At 37.7% G+C, this 16,082-nt stretch overlaps 2 protein-coding genes across 2 annotated transcripts; one reads left to right on the top strand and one right to left on the bottom strand.

Moving 5' to 3' along the window:
* Positions 1–3,903: 3,903 nt before the first annotated feature.
* LOC122024997 lies at positions 3,904–5,722 on the bottom strand. Its single transcript, XM_042583749.1, has one exon. It carries the CDS (start codon positions 5,643–5,645, stop codon positions 4,221–4,223), a length of 1,425 nt encoding a protein of 474 aa, XP_042439683.1. The 5' UTR covers positions 5,646–5,722; the 3' UTR covers positions 3,904–4,220.
* A 2,952-nt stretch (positions 5,723–8,674) lies between these two features.
* LOC122025390 (NAC domain-containing protein 83-like) lies at positions 8,675–10,209 on the top strand. Its single transcript, XM_042584200.1, has 3 exons — positions 8,675–9,199; positions 9,293–9,579; positions 9,677–10,209. The coding sequence occupies exons 1-3, from the start codon at positions 9,031–9,033 to the stop codon at positions 9,935–9,937; spliced, it is 717 nt and encodes a 238-aa protein (XP_042440134.1). The 5' UTR covers positions 8,675–9,030; the 3' UTR covers positions 9,938–10,209.
* Positions 10,210–16,082: the final 5,873 nt, after the last annotated feature.

The following is a 16,082-nucleotide window of genomic DNA, read 5'->3' as shown; positions in this document are numbered from 1 at the left end:
TCCGGACTCTATTCCATGGATAACCTTCTCTTGTCCCGAAGGACATTTTGAATGGTTAGTTATGTCTTTCGAACTTAAAATTGCACCCCAGGTTTTTCAAAGGAAGATGGATGATAGATTTAGACCAATAACTACATTGATTTGTGTCTATATTGATGATATCTTAGTATTTTTACATACCAAAGAGGAATACTATGCTCATTTACATATGATCTTTAACTTATTTGAGAAATATGGGTTAATTGTGTCTAGAAAGAAAATGAAACTAGTAGTAACACATATTGAATTCTTAGGCAGTCTTATTGGCCAAGGAAAAATAACACTTCAAGCTCATATAACCAGTAAAATTTTAGGTTTTTCAAATAAAATGGAAGACATTAAAATACTTAGATCCTTTTTATGATTACTTAATTATGCCAGACCATATCTGAAAGATATTAAAAAAGTTAGTGGCCCCTTATATAATAAAACCTCTCAGACAGGGCAGAGATACTGTAATCGGCAAGATACCGAGTAAGTCAAACAAATCAAATTTATGGTACAACACCTACCTCAGTTAACACTTCCATTGGACTATGATTTTTTAGTTATAGAAACAGACAGTTGTGAAATGGGTTGGGGTGGAGCCCTATTTAGTAAGAAGTCAAAATACGACCCAAAGACTTCAGAAACCCTTTGTCATTATGCCTCTAGCAAATACAAAGAAAAAGGACATCTTACTTTTTTAGATTATGAAATCCTTATAGTCATTTACTATCTAGAAACCTTTATGCTATTTATCTATAGCAAGCAAGAAATTACACTTAGAACAAATTGCGAGGTTATAGTCAAATACAACCTATTGGATCGTAGAAGTCACTAGAGGAGGGGGAGGGCGGGTGAATAGCAATCGAAAATTTGAAGCGAGTATGCAGCGGAAAATAAAAATCACAATGCTAACACAAACCAGTTTTACTTGGTTTTGAGCCTTCGTCGACTCCTACTCCAATGTCCGCACTCGTCGAGTGCTTTCGTCGGACAATTACTAATAGTTCACAAACAGGATTACAATAGTAAGTACAGGAACTATTAAAAAGAGAATACTAACAACAATAAAAAGAACTTAAGCCGCAAGTTGTCGGAGAAACATCGTCACGTCGCAGGAGCAGAGTGCAATAGAGCAGTCGTAGGAAGCAGTTGTTGTCCGTAGCTCTAGAGAAAGGCTCCTTTTATAGGAGTGCTCCGGGGCGCCCGGACCGTGACGTGGGTCCGGCCAATCAGCGCGCTCCACGTTGCGACGAGGATAAGTTTGGCCTTCCGGGCGCCCGGACCAACTCCGAGCGCCCGGATCCCTTCCGGGCGCCTGGACCACCATTTTCTAGAAAATGATTTTCCTGCAAGAAAATGTTAGTCCGAGGCAAAATATAATTTATACTACCTTACAAAACGAAGTGTTAGCACAATTATAGTAAATAGGATAGTAATTAGATTCTATCTAACCGAGACCAGAATCTAGTCACGATCTTAACTTAGATTCCCGAAATAGTTCTAAGTTGGATCGACGCCTGCTGTTCCCTCGAATGAGGAACACGTTCTCACCAAGTCACTCCCCTCCAGTGGCTTACCTTAACTTACCTTCCAGACATCCGGTCAGCCCGTCGACCTGTCTGGACTTCGTGCCAGCTATCTGGTCGGCCCGTTGACCTAGCTGGACTTCCTTGCAACACTGAGTTAGCACAATAGATAAAATAGTAAGGTAAAATAGAATTCAAGTATAACCTAGGGTTATCTCCTCTAGGGTTGCCTAGCTTCACTCACTAGGACTTCCATTGCCTCGCTTCACTCACCAGGACTTTCTCCTCATAGCTTCATTTGTTAGGACCCGACTTCACTCACCAGGACTTCCTCCACCTAGCTTCACTTGTTAGGGTCTGGTTTCACTTACCAGGACTTCCATCACCTAGCTTCACTCACTAGGGTCCGACTTCACTCACTAGGACTTCCACTACCTAGCATCACTCACTAGGGCCTGACTTCACTCACCAAGACTTCCACTACCTACCTTCACTCACTAGGGCCTGACTTCGCTTACCAGAACTTTCACTGTCTAGCTTCACTCACTAGGGTCTGACTTCACTCACCAGGACTTTCACTTTGCCTAACATCCAATTAGGACTTCTCCTTGCTAGTCATCTAGTCCTGACTAGACTATTCTTTTTCAAACATCAAGTCTTATTTGGATTAGCCCTTGGTTAAACTGACCAGACTTAGCTATATTGTCAAACATCGAAACCCTAGAGGTCGACTGCACCAACACAGCCAACAAACAAAGGAAGTGAGGAAAAGACTTTGTTCAAAATGATGGATAAAATTCACATACTCTATCTTGAATAAGGTGTAAGAATCCATTGGGAACATTTTAAGAGAAGTAATAATTCTCAAGCAAATACTTTATCTTGCATATTAACGTAAAGTTACCTTTGCAGGAATGGATAAATAAAAAATAGTTCATACTTATGGTCACCAAAAGACTATGAAATTTGAAGTTCAAGAACTCCGTCAATACTCCAGAAAAGAAGACCTTTTTAAGTTTCCCTTAAGAATACAACTTGACATTAGACAGCAGTATTTAATTGACAACATTTGAAATATTTCAACTTCTCCAAGAATAACGAGTCAAAAGATCGTTGTTATTAATGCTCTCACAAATTATTTTCTGACAACTTTGCAAAAATTGCTTGGCAAAAAATTCTCTTATTATGCTATTTTCTTAGGCGTTTATGCAGGTTAATATGCTTCTTGGAATGAGCTAAAAGTTCTCCTCCCTGAAGAAGATAAGTCTACGTATAAAGGCTTTTATTCTATTAATGAAGCATATGACTTACTTTAGACCAAACTAGGTCCTAACTTTATAATCAGTCATCTACTTCACTTGGACAAAAAAAAAAAATCAAGAAGATACAACTTATTTTATGACAGCAACCTCTTCAATCCATACTAGTCTTGAAAGACTAGATACAGACGTACTCTCTATTCCACTTATACTCATGAATTATTAGTCATTGGAAATCTTACAAACTACCAATAAAACAAAAGATAGTTTTACTATCTATAAAGGCACTTCTAGAAGATATACTTACTTATATTCGAAGCTAGGGAGATACCTCTTCCTACCGACACTTTATAGAATTTGAAAAAGCTTTGAATTGGTTTCATTAAAATCTCACACTTGGGATTACTATTACTTACGAAGAAGAATACACTTATAAAATTACTTATACCAAAAGTTTTCCTACTCCAGACTTAGATTGCAGAGGCCAACTACTTTACTCTTTCGAAAAAGCTAATATTAATGTAGAAAAATTCAAATATAAAAATTATAGAGAACGACTAATTACTCCCGTCACTTTAATGAACTTTGGATTTCTACAACAACTTTGGGTGCATGACATAGATATGTACAAACTTTACCACCTCCTATTCTGGAAAAAAGAATACAACATATATTTAAAGAGAAAGTGGCATTAGTATTAACTACTTTTAATGGTTAGCAATACAAATAGAACCAACCAAACATCTAATTAAACGAGATGTCCAAAACTTAATATTCAGTTACTTTCTTTTAAAGAGAAAACTATCCAACACATATAAGAATGGACTTCGCTAAAAGTTGTTGACGGAACAACTTAAACATTGAAAATCTTCTATCCAAAATAGTTCTTGGCTTTGGGATCCTTGCCAGCATCTAATAGACTACACTTTGACTAGAGAAACATTCACTTACAAGATTTATTGGCCAAAAACATTCACATATAAGAATGGACTTCGCCTAAAGCTATTGGCGGAACAACTTAAACACTAAAAATCTTCTATCTAAAATAGTTCTTGGCTTTGGGATCCTTGCCAGCATCTAATAGACTATACTTTGACTGGAGAAACATTCACTTACAAGGTGTATTGCCCAAAAACATTCACATATAAGAATGGACTTCGCCAAAAGCTATTGGCGGAACAACTTAAACACTGAAAATCTTCTATCCAAAATAGTTCTTGGCTTTGGGATCCTTGCCAGCATCTAATAGACTACACTTTGACTAGAGAAACATTCACTTACAAGATTTACTGGCCAAAAACTTTGGGACAATATTCTTTCCATTCATTTATTTCACTAAGCATTCAAAGTTATGCCAATTTCATCAGAAAATACTGCATGGTTTGACAAACAAAGAACTACTACTCCATCAGCATCTACCCCTACCACACTTCTTCTTGTTCCTCTTCTCCATCCGCTGCACAGCCAGCTCCAAGCTCCCCACCCTATCGGCCAGCCCTGCCATCAGCCTACATTGCTCCGCGTTCCAGTCGCACAAGGCCGCCACCAACCCCTGCAGCCTCTCGCTCTCCGCCATCACCTTCTTCAGTGCCTCCTCCACCCCTGAAACCTCCGTCGAACCATTCCCAGTTTTCACAGTCATCCAGGAAGAATCCTCTGGCATTTCCACGACTTTCTCCGTTGCCTCCTCCTTCATCTTTTCCTCCGTTACCTCAAAACCGGGATCTTGCTGCGAATAGGTGCCAGCCAGGGAGTTGCAGGTTGCCTCCTCTGCTGCAACCACCGTGAATCCTTCATCTTCCACAGTCATTCGGGCAGAATCCTCAGGCAATTGCACAACTTCCTCCATTGCTTCAACCTCACAAGTCTCTTGCTCCGTTAACTCGAGACCAGGATCTTTCTGCGAATGCACGTCCGCCGGGGAGTTGCAGGTTGCTTCCTCTGCTGCAACCACCATGAATCCTTCATCTTCCGACATCCTTTCCTCCTCCTCAGAGTCATTCCTGCAAGCTAGGGAATCTTGGGCTTTGAATCCCTCTTCGGACGACACATTGCCAACCGATTTCTTTTCTGCATCTTCGCCATCTTCAATGGAGCCCAAGATTGGATCTTTACTATCTGGACTGACTTCCTCAGCGACGGCGCAAATTGCGTCTTGTGAAATCGTATTGGAGACAACATCGCTAGACATACCACTAGAATCAACATAATTCGAGTTCATCTTCGCAGTTGCTTGAGAATTGACCGAATTGGGGGATTCTTCAATTTGGACCGAGATCGCATCCAGAAACTCCTGTAGCGTGATCACCTTTCGGATCACCTTTCTCCGATACTCCCTGACCCAGCGGACGGAATCGAGGCGAAGAAGCTGCGCCATCAGCATTTCATTCATCCGCAATCGCTCCTTGGGGTCCACCCTCAACCGCGCCTCGTTGGCGCGGAGCCTTCCCTCAGTCTCCTCCACCTCCAAGGCGACCTGAGAAAGTATTTTGATGTTCTTGCGCACAATGTAGCCTCGAAAAACTCTCTGGATAGCGACGGCGGCGTCTGACTTGGAGGTTTCCGGCCGAATTGGCCCAGCAGGTTCGGTGGCGTCGTCAGATCGGCCAAAGTGGACGGGGATGGAAACAACGCGAGGCCTTGGGGCAGGCGACGGCTCTGGTGCACGAGTGGGCGCCGACTCAGGGAACTGATTGGTTCGACCGGAATAACGGTGGGGAGCGCTCCATGGGTCGGAAACATAGCAGAGGGGCCTCTGCGTGCCTCTCCCGCTGGGACGGCGTCGAGCTGCGGCACTCCAAGGATCGTTCGAGAAGAAGAAAGGGCTCTCCATCGATTGATCGGTGCGTGTTCGAAGAAGATTTGGGGAATTGAAGATCTTTGTGCTGATCTGAATTAAATCGTCAATTAGGGTAAATATATAGTATTTCGGGGGAAGGATGGAAAGCGGGAGGAAGAAGATTCTGGAAGCAGCGTGTCCGTATAGAGGTTTCCGGATAAATATTCCAGTTAATTCTGGAACCGGAAAGTAATGGTTTTTTCTGTATAAGAAGAAAAAAAAAACATTTTCAATGTTTATTATTGTCATTTTGTGTCTCCTTGGAAATTTAGGTATCGTTCTCTCTATTTTATCACTAAAAACACTGTATTTTCTCATTAAAAATATTTGAATGTCAAAATATATTTTTAGTTTTTGAAAAAAAAATTATATTAGATATCTTAAATGACCATAAAAAGTCTTTCAGAGCCATGCCTAGAAATTATAAGAAGAAAATAGGAAATTCTATATTTTTCTTAAAAAAAATCCCAAACTATCAATTGCAAGTTTGCAACACATAAATATTATTTTCATTGATGTTTTCCTGCTTCATATGGTCAGAAAATGAGTCACCGGTGAGCTTGATTTGAGGTTGACAAGGTCTGATCAAGAGAAGGAAGGGGTTATTAAGGATGGTGGTGGATTCTATAAAAGAAAAAGAGAAAAAAAAATAATAATAATGAATATGAAGGTTAAATAAAAGTCAGGCATCCCTAATTAAGTATTTCAACGTTAGAGTTAATTTCTGATTAATAATAGATTAATAAAGAATAAGTAGATATGCATGTATATGCGTATCTTGACTCGTAGGATGGACTCTTTTTTATAGTGTTGTTGTAGAGATAATATCTCTTTTCTCATTAATTAGACGTCGTATCACAGTAAAAAAACATTCCATTGTTATATGAAATCTTGCTTATACTTCATATCTTATATAATTATATTGTTCTACATGCTATAATATTTATGATATCAACTCATAAAATAGGGGGTAATTGGGCCTAAGAGTATGATTGAGTTGAGCAAGACATTAAGTCGGCAAAGCCGAATGAAGCTGAGCATAGCGTTGACTTTTGAAGATCATTATTAATATTTGCTCAGTTAATTTGGGAGAATTGGGGAAGTTAAGCCCTGGGAGTTGGACGAACCGATTAAAGGAATCAAGAAGTGAGTCCATGGAGTCGGACGAACTGACGAGAGGAATTGGGGAGTTGAGCATCTGGAGTTGAGTAGACAGACGGGAGGGATCGGAGAGCTGAGCTCCTGAAGTCGAACGGACCGACTGGAGGAATTGAGGAGGTGAGCCCCTGGAATCGAGTGGACCAACTAGAGAAATTGGAGAGCTGAACTGACTGAGCGAAGCATTGCGGATGCTGAGCCCCTGATATCAAATAGATCGATCGAAGAAATCGGGGAACTGAACTGACGGGGCGAAACTTATATCGTAGCTGTAAAAAATTTCTCATTTCGTCCCAGAGTCCAAAAAATTAACAACCTAATTTGATTAAAAACCAGAGGAAAGGCCCGAAGGCCTCTTGATCGACTAAGAGTTTCAGCATGGCTTTGCTCATTTTGGATTAAATGAGGAATGAGAAGAATAAAATTTACTGTTGGGATCGAAATGAATGGAGGAGGAGATCTTAGAAGAGGAGTAACAGCTTCGAAGAAGTTAGCTTTGTGGTTCGCTAGTTAGGATTAAACAGCGATAAAAGTATTAGATGAGGGGAAAGTATTTTTAATCTTTAATCTAGTTGATTGTGCGAATTATAGTTCACAAATAAATTATATTCTCAATACCTCAAATTATTTTAGAAAATATACCGAATGAAATGACACATCTTTTAAAAATATCATTTAAATTATATCTTTTAATATTCTTCTTCTTTTAGGTGGTGGAATATAGACGACACTCACTAAATCCAAAACTCCTTGCAATATGCGTATGCTTCCCCAAGATTAGTGTAATATACATACACTAAAAATACTAAGCTAGTTAAAAATTTTGAAATCAGTGGTTCAATTTGTTACATGACCAATTAAATTAGTGTCTCTTTTTACTCTCTGTACTCTGCTCTGTCTTCCTCCCTCCCTCCCACTCTTCTTCCTTAACCCTTTAAATAAGAAAGCAGATAATTTTTTTTTTTTTAATAACGGAACCCTTGGTCCAAGTTTGACTCACTGAAACCCAAGAAATGCCTGCAAGAGTTGACATCACTTGCTTGCTTCAGTGGGCAAAGCACCCATTCGGTACTCGCTTGCTGTCAAGCACAAGAAACAAAAAACAACCAGAAAGCTATTTCTAAAGCAGAGGCCGCACAGGAACTCCACGACGGAGGAGCTCTCCGCGAACCTCCGCCATTTCCGACGGCTCCTCCCTCCATGGCTTCCTACTAAAACCTACAACAAACATTCTCTCAAACACACGGTGGGCCTCCTCAGTTTGCTTCCGATTCTTCTCCAGATAAAACCAAATTAATTGCAAGCAAGAAAGCAAGCACGTAAAGAGTTAGACTATTCCAAAAACGCAATAATCGTTCCTTTTTGACTCCCTCCCGCTTGCTCCCACCCACAGCAAAAAAGCACGGGCCCCTCTTCTTTGCAATCTGAACACGCAAACACGTAATTGACCGGATAAAAGGATTGCTTTTTATTATCAATGGCTATCGTGTGATCAGAAGAAACAACGCCTGTTTCACGAGGGAACTGCCGCAGTAATTAAATTAATTATGGGGTAATGCGCAATCTCAAACACACTTTCTTTTGCTTATCGCATGCAATGAATTGGTTTTTAACCATTGGACGGATCATATACAAATGAGCTTCGAGGTTTTTTTTTTACTCTAAAAGTTAATTAAAGAGGCACACATATGGTAATGAAATCCGTGCTTTAATAAATGGCCGAATTTTTAATTAATATATTAAACGGTAGTGGCGGACCACCACTAAATTCGCCCGAGGTCGTGCCAAGAGCAACTTGCGCCCGGAGATGGTCCATTGAGTTTGCTTCTGCAACTTGCTTTGCTCCCAGAACAAGAACAAGAAGCAAATCTGCATTTTCCTTTTGCGGGTAAGAAAGAAGAGTCTAAAAACTCTCGGTGATACGATACGATCGGCTCATGACGATCGTTGTTTGTTTCAGCTGGGTCAACGGTTTGATTCCAGTTCACGCCACATAGACGTCCCTCTCTCTCTCTCTCTGCTATATATCTAATAAACCCTCCTCTGCTCCTCCCAACAACCCTCCCCTCTGGCCTCTGCCCCCCTCTCTCTCTTTTTTTAATTGCGACGCTGCAGCTTGACTGCTCCTCCACGACCGTTCGGCTGTAGAGGTAGAGCAGACAGATCCTGTAGCTTCTGTTGCTGCTTGCCCTCTTTGTGTTTCACTGAAAGAGAAATTAAGATGGAGAGGAAAACAGGCATGCTGAAGCTGCCTCCTGGGTTCAGATTCCACCCCACTGATGAAGAGCTGGTGGTGCAGTACCTGAAGAGGAAGGTCTTCTCCTGCCCGTTGCCTTCCTCCGTCATTCGTGACATCAATCTCGCAAAGTTTGACCCCTGGAATTTACCAGGTCAGTCTCCTCCATGTAAAACAAGAAAGAAATCATCAATCCATGTGACCGACTGCTGTGTTAACTGTGATGTATCGTAATTCCGGTTCGCAGGTGGATGCGAAGAGGAGAGATACTTCTTCAATCTGAAGGAGGCGAAATACCCGACTGGGAGCCGGTCGAACCGAGCGGCCGGATCGGGTTACTGGAAGGCCACCGGCAAGGAAAAACCGATCAAGTCCGCTAGCTTCGGCCAGGTGGTGGGGATGAAGCAGGTGTTTGTCTTCTTCCGAGGGAAGCCTGCGACCGGCACCAAGACCGACTGGGTCATGCACGAGTACCGGCTCGCCGGCGCCGAGAGCCCGGCCTGCGTCTTCCCTCAGAGAAAGAACTCAACTCACGTGAGTTTGTCTTCCTATAAAGATTTAACATTGCGGACAATATAATCCAAAGTAGAAAATAATTTGTTTAAGATGGATTCGATTCCTAATCATGCAGAGCTGCACGGTGCCGAGCGGAGATTGGGTGCTCTGTCGCATTTTTAAGAAGAAAAGAGCCACCGACGTGGATGCGGACACGGCAGGAGATGAAACAATTCCATGCAATATGATCCAATTCATTGATCTCATGGGGGAGACAGATAGAGACGGAAGCCATCAGCCTTCAACCTGTTTATCCGATTCCAGCTGCCTCACGGAGTCCTCAGATGCATCCAGCGGCGGAGAGGAGAGCAATTCTAGGAGATCACCACTTGCTTAGAGAAATGAACTGTTGCATTTCTGTAACGTGTACCAAATTTACAGCCTCTTTTCTTCTTTTATATATTTTTTTTCTCCCCCTTAATCTAGGAATTAAGCCAAAGTCCAAAAAAACAGATCTTTGAGCGGTTGACTTGAGTATTTCTAGCTCTCTCCAACGCCTGTACTGCTACCTATTATCTAGTTAGTTTCCACAGAGCAGCTGAACTGATGGCTGATGTGCAAGTCAGTTGTATGTTTCAATCTCAATGAAATCCATCGCGTGTTCTTCCAGTTGCCTACTCTTTGGTTCATTTTAAGTGGGATGAATGTTCCATGCAATGTAATTGTGAGGTCAGAGGCCTAGTCGAAAGCAGGCAGCCTGCTTGCTCCAGAATATTTTTTTCTCAAGATCTTTTGTAGCCTTGACATGGGGTTAGTGCAGATCACATCAGATTGAGACCCATGATGAATGTGTGTGCGCACTGTTACTCTTACCAGTGACTTGGTCAAATGGGGCAGGCATTATTTTATGTTATTATCTTTACGTTTAATAAAGAAAGAGCTTCTCTACTCCTGCAAGTGTTTCACGTTGGACTCTTGGCCTGGAGAAGTGGTATTTTACTTTGTCGTCGTCTTCTCCTCTTTTATGACATCCATCTATCTAATCAAAACATTTGAATATTCTATTCCCATTTATATTCATGGAGTTTAAAATCACCATGAGTTACATTTCAGTAAATGCAATTTGAGTTCAGAAACTCGCGATGATGACGAAATTTCTAGGTTTTGCAATAGAAAATTTGGCCAATGATGGAAGAGGCTTCACCGGCATTAAGAGCAACCTAACTAAAAATAATCAATCATGGTTCTGCAAACTCTCACGTTAGGTTATCATGCATTTGTTTAGCCAGGAGTAGGCATGGCAGCTTCTAAAATTATGTCACGCCTATACTTGTAGCCCGAGTGATGGAGTTGATACTGTCTTGAAACTTGTAATATTTTACTCATGACAACTAGGATGCGAGATAACCTAACCTATGGGTGAGCTAAACAAAGCTAAACAAGAACATGCATACAAAATATATATATAATATAAATATGGGCTCGAATGAATCATTAAATTTATTAATTGCTTACGTGCCTGCGACGACATGGGAACCAAAAAGTAGTGCGCCGACCAGGGTTTCTTGTGACAGTGAATTAGAGATCACCATCCAAGTAAGGGTTTGAGAGATCGTTCACGACACTACCTGTGTTTGTTTTCTCCGTCCCCCAGTTCAATGAAAGCTGCATTGTCCCCTGCATTACCTCTTTAATTATATTCGACTGCGGCGGAGATGAAGTCCTTCCAGATGGATTCCTCTTGTTGTTTAATGAGTTTGCTTAAGCTGGGAGGTGTTCGGAGTCATATATTTAATTAGGCAACTGATGGTGGAATTTGAGGAGAGCAAGAAAGGCAAACGCACCATTGTTTGCGTGTGCTTCGCATCTGTTCGATCGGGAGTTGAATGAAGGGAGATTTGATATATATATTATTTTGTCTTTATTCAGGAAAGAATAATTGACAGTGCATTCCTGTAGTTCTTATGTTTGTGGAAAAACAGCCTTCAGAATATTAACGTATTCTTACAAGTAATGTTCTGTCTGATCCACGAGTAGAAGTCCGCTTTTAACGAATCAGGCCATGGTATATTATATTGATTGGAGGGATTTAATGGTCTCCGCCCGTTAAATAGGTGGAGACTATTGAATTCCTCCCCTGATCCATAAATAGATCAAGACTGACGGGACCAGAGGATCCCGTCTGCTGATCCACTTGATTCTCTTCATTTAATTACTTGATCCATCCGATTGATTCACTCAACTCATATGATTTAGTCTTGACCAATTGCACTTAGTGTTTCTTTTCATTTTGTTATATAGGGAACTCAACAGTAGATGATAAATCCATGTGAAAAGTGAAGATTGAATGCATGAAATTCAAAAATACAAAGTCGGTAAAACTATATATAAATCTTACTGTGATCTCCCGAAGCGATAAGATGAAGAATAATCTTTATATTTGTCATTGGCGAGAAAATCACAACGAACCTCCTCAACATATCCATAAATTAAATCCCGCAACCTTGCTGATGTCCTTCTTTTTTCTTCTTTTCTCTAACCCATCCCTGGACGAACGGCTTGGACACTTATATAATGAGAATCCAATTAAGGATACAATGATAATTTGTCCCAATTAATAGCGAGCAACGTGGACAACCCACATCTCCGATTACCAACATTCCTTACTTGTCTAAGTCAAGTCACCAAGGCTAATTAAGTTACAAAGACTAATTAGAATTAAGTCACAAAGACTAATTAATTAGAATCAAGGCACAAAGATTATACAAGAACATCCATTTCATATATTAGGGGGGGCAATGGTTCGTACGATAACAAGTATACTTAGCGATTGATGCTAAGAAAATTGTTATACCTTATATAGTCACTCTTCCAAATGAATCAGAGACATCACTATCTTGTCTTTACCCTAGGTTAAATCATTTATATTAATATGAACATCTATAATATCTTATAATGATAATTATGTCGAGAATGTATTCTATATCTCCAATTAATACAATTATTTATATCACATTTTATGTATTTAATAAAAAATATAATTGGTCGACTAGTAAATAAATGTCAAAGATGTAAATTTATCTTAATCTTTCTTTTTAGCTAGATTCTATTTATTCTAATTAGCCACTTTCCTAGTTATGCTCCATGGACCAAATTATTCATAGTCAATATGTTACATGAACTTCAAGTAAATAGCTAAATAATCACTTAGGGTAAAATTGAGATTAACTTATAATATTAAGAGTCTCCATTATCCTACTACCCTTATGCCTTATTGTTGCAATAACACATGTGGTATGAATCACATACTACGATATTATTCTCTTTACTAAAAAGAGTGTATATGAGTGTATATTTTTCTCAAATTTAACATCGTATAGATTTTAATTTACACATACCTAATGTCTAATCCTGAATTCAACATATGAATTCAAATCTAGCATCCAGCAAGTTTAGTAAATGGTGGGTTCATTTACTTTGATTATTATTAACACATAAATGATCGCATCTTGACACAATTATCAAAGAAACCTTAACTTATGAGTATGTCTTTATTCACAACTACATAAGCTATTCCATAAATAACTGTCTTACCTCTATTTATAGTTACCAAACAGAGACGATTGTCTATGTGAGTAGACTAATCTAATCTGTCAACATGCTCACCAAGACTTTTATCCAAATGTAACAAAGATATTTACACTAAATAGATCATGACATTTCATATATTTAATTATCTTTACAAAGTGTTAATTTTACGAAGTCCTAAAGATTTCACATATTCTTGAAATGACTCTTTAGTCAATGACTTAGTAAAAGAATGTGGAAGTATAACACGTATAGTGACATACTTAAGAATTATTTTTTTTCTTGTCAACAATATCTCTTATAAAATAATACTTAATTTCTATATGCTTATCTTTGCTGTGATATTTGAGATCCTTGAAAAAAATTATAACAGATTGACTATCACAGTATACTATAACAGGACTCCCACTGTCCTCAACAGTCCTCAAATGCTTCAAGAACATTCTCAACCAGATAGCTTCTTATATAGTCGTTGCACAAGTCACATGATCAGCTTCCATTATCGATAGGGCTATATAAGTCTACTTCTTGCTGTTCTATGAGATGACACCACCATTCAGCAAGAAGGTCTAGCTAGATGTGGATTTTCTGTTATCAAGGTCTCCTATCCAATCTGCATCTATATAGCCTTTCAGACTCATATTTGATCATTGGAAACATAAACGATAATCTGTTGTCCCTTTGAGATATCTGAATATTTTCTTCACCGCTTTCCAGTGTCTCGATCCTAGGTTTGATTGGAAACAACTAACTAAGCCAACAACATAGCGGGTTTGATTGGAAACAGCTAACTAAGCCAACAACATAACTTATATCAGAACGAGTACATAACATAGTGTATATCAAACTATCAATGACATTGCATATGGTTTTTTCTTTATTTTGGATATTTATTCAGGAGTCTTGGAATACATAATTTTGCTCAAAATAATAGGTGTTTATTCAATCATTACTAGAAAAAAAACTTTTTGAGACACAACAAAATATGTCTTAAATTATAAATTTAATGTCTCAAAATATTTTGCAGGCGGTGATGAGACGGTAATGTAGGACTGCCCCTAATACAAGCATCTTAAAAAAAATATTGAGATAGTTGTACTGTCTCAAATGTTATTTAAGACGGTGATAAAACAATTGTTCAATTATCTCAAAGGTATTTAAGATAATTATTTTTTTGTTTCAAATGTTATATCTTATCCTATGAAAAAACTAGAGACACTAAATTAAGATGGTAATGTATCGTCTCAAATAGAAGTGAAGACAGTAAATTACTATCTCTAATGTTTTGACTTATTAGATGCACCATTTGTGACAAAAATTAATAATCTAAAAAGAACATATATTATATAAATTAATATAGATCAGATTTATTTAATTGACATTTTAAAACAAAAGAAAAAACTCTCTTTATAAATTAAAAGTGATATACATAATATAAAATTCTAATATTTTTTATTTACAAGTCAGTACGTAGATTTTATGCTAACATTCATCCAATAATAGAAATATCTACATATTTATAGTTAATTTTATAAGAAAAAACTACTATTCCTATAAAAGTTACATAAGAGAAAGTCTAAAGAATAACTCCTCATGATGTGGAGATAACTTCTATAATTCTTCTTCATTATAAATCTAAATATTAAAAAAAAACTTTTATTAGAGGTAAAGATGATTTATAACATATATTGTTTAGAAAAATTAATAAGCAAAACTTTTCATTAAGAAATCTCATCATCTAACACATAATCCTCTTTCTTGCAACTATGTATATAAACAACACAAATAAACCTAAGTTAAATTAATTTTTAAACACCACAAACAGTCCCAAGTTGAGATTACATGACTAAACATATATATTATTCAAAAAAATCAATAAAAAAACATTTTAATAAGAAATCTCATCATTGAACACATAAGCCTCTTTCTTGTAACTGTATATATAAACAACACAAACAACCCCAAGTTAAACTAACTTCTTCATCTTGTAATAAAAAATGATGGTTCGTATGTTTGTCAATATCTTTGTGCCTTTTAAGTTGTTGCACCTATAAAATAGATTTATTTATAATATAAAAATATGTACACTACATCGCAAAAATTGTTAATAAAATTAAAAAACTGATTCTTCCATGAGAATTGTAAGTTTCCCCATGGTAAACCTAAACTTTATATTTGTTATAAAAGCCTCTTACAATAATATGCATCCTAGCATCCACCTTAGAGACAAAATAATGATTCTTGTAATCATAACATGGACAATAAATTCTGCTATGTTCAGTCTTGTCTTTGTAAGCTAACTTTAAAAATTCGTCAACTTCTCTCCTATATTCTTCTAAATTCCTATTCTTTGAATGAATCAACTTTTTTGCACATCATCAATCTTCATCAAGGAATAATTTATTGATAAAAATAATCACTTATAAAAGAAAAAGTAGTTTGTCAGATTTATACATTTATGAAAAATAATCTATGTTAATAATTGTATCATTATATGACTAGATAGAAGTTACTTCTTAGATCACAACTAAATATTTACTATATGAATAACACTTACAAGTACAATTAAATTTTAACTAATGAAAGAACATCACCTTTTCTAGAAGTTCTCTCCAATTTGATAAAGCTATAACATCATAATTGTTAGTATTCAATGCCTACAAATGAAATTATAAAAAATTAAAAGTGCATACATCAAAGCCTACAAATGAAATTATAAAAAATTAAAAGTGCATACATCAAAGGATTGGCCACCATCTTCAATTGGAATGCAAAAAATCATAACTAGATATATTTCTTTTCCGACTTCTCATTTCTATGAAGTTTTTCCTCTAGTAAAACAACACAGACTTTCCATTCCTGAGAGGAATATTAAAACTACTATTTGTTTTCAACTATTTCATGCTGACATTTGAGGGTGGTATCAAGTAGATTCATTTAATGATTCTCATTAT

Source organism: Zingiber officinale, chromosome 9B (assembly GCF_018446385.1).
Source record: "Zingiber officinale cultivar Zhangliang chromosome 9B, Zo_v1.1, whole genome shotgun sequence".
Lineage (NCBI taxonomy): Eukaryota > Viridiplantae > Streptophyta > Magnoliopsida > Zingiberales > Zingiberaceae > Zingiber > Zingiber officinale.
This window is presented reverse-complemented; position numbering and strand designations above follow the sequence as displayed.

Bases quoted from the DNA above. Each gene is read 5' to 3' on its own strand.
- LOC122024997 (XM_042583749.1), bottom strand. From the start codon at position 5,645: ATGGAGAGCCCTTTCTTCTTCTCGAACGATCCTTGGAGTGCCGCAGCT.
- LOC122025390 (XM_042584200.1), top strand. From the start codon at position 9,031: ATGGAGAGGAAAACAGGCATGCTGAAGCTGCCTCCTGGGTTCAGATTC. The intron at 9,200-9,292 runs GTCAGTCTCCTC...TCCGGTTCGCAG, and splicing joins TGACCCCTGGAATTTACCAG to GTGGATGCGAAGAGGAGAGA. The intron at 9,580-9,676 runs GTGAGTTTGTCT...CTAATCATGCAG, and splicing joins AGAGAAAGAACTCAACTCAC to AGCTGCACGGTGCCGAGCGG.